This window comes from Otolemur garnettii, unplaced genomic scaffold (assembly GCF_000181295.1).
Source record: "Otolemur garnettii isolate 467f Iridium unplaced genomic scaffold, OtoGar3 scaffold00023, whole genome shotgun sequence".
In the NCBI taxonomy this organism is placed as follows: Eukaryota; Metazoa; Chordata; class Mammalia; order Primates; family Galagidae; genus Otolemur; species Otolemur garnettii.
The window spans coordinates 11,299,142-11,302,819 of record NW_003852418.1 but is presented as its reverse complement, the minus strand read 5'-3'; the positions used below and the strand labels follow the sequence as shown (position 1 = coordinate 11,302,819).

Genomic DNA, 3,678 nt, shown 5'->3' with positions numbered 1-3,678 from the left:
TCTCCTGCCTCCACCTCCCAAGTAGCTGGGACCACAGGCACCTGCCACAATGCCTGGCTATTTTTTTTTGGTTGCAGCCATCATTGTTGTTTGGCGGGCCCGGGCTGGATTCGAACCCACCACCTTAGGTGTATGTGGCCAGCACCTTAGCCACTTGAGCCACAGGCTCTGAGCCAACTTAAGTGATTCTTTTGCCTCAGCCTCTCAAGTAGCTGGGATTACAGGTGCCTGCCACAATGCCTGGCTATTTTTTTGTTGCAGTTGTCATTGGTGTTCAGCTGGCCGAGGCTGGGTTCAAACCCGCCAGCCTCAGTGCACGTGGCCGGCACCATAACCACTGTGCTACGGGCACCAAGCCCACAGTCTGTCCTCTTAACACGTGTCAGTCTGTGTCCAACAAGAGGAATCAATGCACTATCCCTGTGTCACTTTAAATCACTCTGGCCGTCTTGCTAGGCAAAGCAGCCCTCCACGGAAAACACCAAGTCAGTGAGGCAAAATGCTTGAACCATCAATGCAACCACTGGATCACATCTGCTCCTGTCCAAAGTCAGGCACTGCAGTCCAGTTCTACTGTGCAGGCCTAGGAAGGAACAGAGCCACTGCTACTAATCTAACACCGAGGCTTTTAACGAACTTGCCTGATGAATGTGAGAAACCTTAGAGAAGCTTTAGAGAGGTAGGTAAGTCCCTGAGTCTTACCTTGTGTAATGAATATCCAGACTCGAAGATGATAGGTGGAAGCAAGAGGAGGAAAAACATATTTGGACGAAACATTTCTTCTTCCTACAAAGAAAAATTGGGTGTTTCAGAGACATGGAATTTGTGTAGTTAAGAAATAAATTCACCAATGAAGAGTCAAAATAGTTATCCTCTCAGGGATTGGCCCAGGGGAAATATACAATGTTTATTTATTTATTTATTTATTTATTTATCGAGACAGAGTTTCAAGGGGTCACCCTCGGTAGAGTGCTGTACCATCATAGCTCACAGCAACCTCCAACTCAGGTTCAAGTGATTCTCTTGCCTCAGTTTTTTCTGTTTTTAGTAGAGATGGGGGTCTCTCTTTTTTGCTCAGGCTGGTCTCCAACCTGTGAGCTTAAGCTGTCTACCCACATCAGCCTCCCAGAGCGCTAGGATTATAGGTGTGAGTCACCGCGCCTGGCTGTACAATGTTTAAATGACGAAAACCAAGCAGAAGGACAGATGCATACACATACACAAAATAAAACTGCACTGACAAGAGATTTTTTCTTTTCTGAGACAGAGTCTCACTATATCTCCCTCAGTAGAGTGCCATGGTGTCACAGCTCTCAGCAACCTCAAACTTGGGCTTAACAGATCCTCTTGCTTCAGCCTCCCAAGTAGCTATTTTTGTTGTTGTTGTTGTTGTAGTTGTCATTGTTGTTCGGCAGGCCCTGGCTGGGTTCAAACCCAGGCTCTGGTGTATGTGGCTGGCATCCTAGCCCCTGAGCTACAGGCACAGAGCCAGGAAAATTGATTTTAATATAGAAAATTTCAATTCAGATAGGACTTTTTTTTTTTTTTGTAGAGACAGAGTTTCACTTTATTGCCCTCAGTAGAGCACTGTGGCATCACACAGCTCACAGCAGCCTCCAACTCCTGGGCCTAGGCAATTCTCCTGCCTCAGTCTTACAAGTAGGTGGGACTACAGGCACCTATGACAATGCCCAGCTATTTTTCAGTTGCAGTTTGGCCGGCCAGGTTTGAACCCGCCACCCTCGGTATTTGGGGCTGGCGTCCTACCCACTGAGCCACAGGCATCGCCTTAGGACATTTTCAAGAACAAGTTCACACACTGAATACCACCAAGAGCAAGGTTATATAACAATAATCCCTAAAAAGAATCTTCTCAAAGGAAAAGTAACCCATACACGTGATTAAAATAGCTCTACCTAAGTCTGACTGTGATAGCCTTGCAAATTGGGATGTCTATAAAGCGAGCCCCTTACCATGTGTCTTAGTCTGTTTTATGTTACTATTAAGGAATATCTGATGCTGGTGAATTTACAAGGGAAAAAGGTTTGTTTGGCTCACGATCTGGCTGCTGGAGTTCCAGACTGGGTATCTGGTGAGGGCCTCAGGCTGCTTCCATTCACGGTGGGAAGACAACACGATGAGAGAGGAGGCAGGAGAGAGAGGGAAAGGGAGGGAGGCGTCTGGATCTTTTCAACAACCAGCTCTCAAGGGAACTAATAAGAGTGAGCACTTACTCCCAAGGGACTGCATTAATCTGTTCCTGAGAGAGCGGCTCCTAGGAGCCAAACATCTCCCACTAGGCCCCACCTCCAACACTGAGATCAAATTTCAACGTGAAGTTTGTAAGAGAAAAACATCCATACCATGCTGTCAGATTTGAATATGAAGTGCCATTGTGAAAGGTACTCCTAGAATACAGGCATCTTTGGGGGATGAAATGAGAATATTATTTTCTGTATTAATATATCTCTTTAGCTGCTGACAGAATTTGGAGGAAATACATACTGGTCCTTAAGCCTAATATGGCTTCATGTAACACATGGTCTATTTAAAACTGCAAAAGCAGGCCCAATTTCATGTGCACATTTCCATGTCCCCATCCTGACAGTTCAGTGTCTTATCAAAATCCCTATTCAAAAGAATGCCTTACAAATGTACAGCTGTTACCATTAAGACTAAAATAACATTCAAAAAAGGCTGAGAACAGAACCAAATAATGACTTCTGAAATGCCTTATTAAGTCTTAAAATAACAGCATGTACAAGCTCATGACTCAGACTGGGACTATGCGGAAAGAAATGGGCTGCGCCCCATGCTTTGTGGGATAATCTAGCCTCAGGATCTGTGCATAGGGACCACTATATAGATCCTTTTAAAGTTTCAAAACTAAATCCCTGGAGAGGGAGAACCCACCCATAGTAGGGTTGCATGGTGTACCCCTCCCCAGCCTACCCCAGTTCATAATCAGACATAATTAAGGTAAGTATCAAGAAGAGATCACACTGGACAAGGATGGGCCCTAAATACAACAGAAGTATACTTATTAAGAAACAGAACAGGACACAGAGATGTGGAAAAGACCACGTGAATTGTGGACAGATAGAAATGCTGCTGCCACAAGCCAAGGAATGCCTGGGGAACAGTGAAACCTCAAAGAGTCTAGCAGGGATTTCTTTCTAGAGCCCTTGGAGGAAACCTGGCCCTGCTGTTAGTTTGATTTTGACTGCTGGCCTCCAGAACTGTAGGAATCAATCTCTGTTGTTTTGAACCACATGGTTAATTTCGTTACAGCAGCCTTGGAATGCAGACACAACCTTTAAGGGACATGTTTTTTGTTGTTTTTTTTTTTTGTGACAGAGTCTCCCTGGGTAGAAAGTCATGGTGACAAGTTTGTGACAAGCTGTCTCCCTGGGTAGAAAGTCATGGTGCCACAGGTCACAGCAACCTCAAACTCTTGGGCTTAAGCAATTCTCTTACCTCAGCCTCCCAAGTAGCTGGGACTATAGGCGCCCACCACAACGCCCAGCTATTTTTTTGTTGCTGTTGTTGTAGTTATCATTGATGTTTAGCAGGCCCGGGCTGTGGTGGAATCTGCCACTCTTGGTATACATGGCTGGCGTCCTACCCACTGAGCCATGGGCACTGCCCTAAGGGACATAGTTTTTTTTTTTTTTTTTT

General features: G+C 45.3%; 1 protein-coding gene across 2 annotated transcripts in view; it reads right to left on the bottom strand.

Moving 5' to 3' along the window:
* Positions 1-3,678, bottom strand: part of SLC9A8 (solute carrier family 9 member A8) — a 64,429-nt gene that overhangs the window by 46,382 nt on the left and 14,369 nt on the right. For both annotated transcript variants that reach the window (XM_003787688.3, XM_023512021.1), the window contains exon 5: positions 703-786. In XM_003787688.3, coding sequence (XP_003787736.1) covers positions 703-786 — 84 coding nt within the window. The remainder of the gene's footprint in view (positions 1-702; positions 787-3,678) is intronic.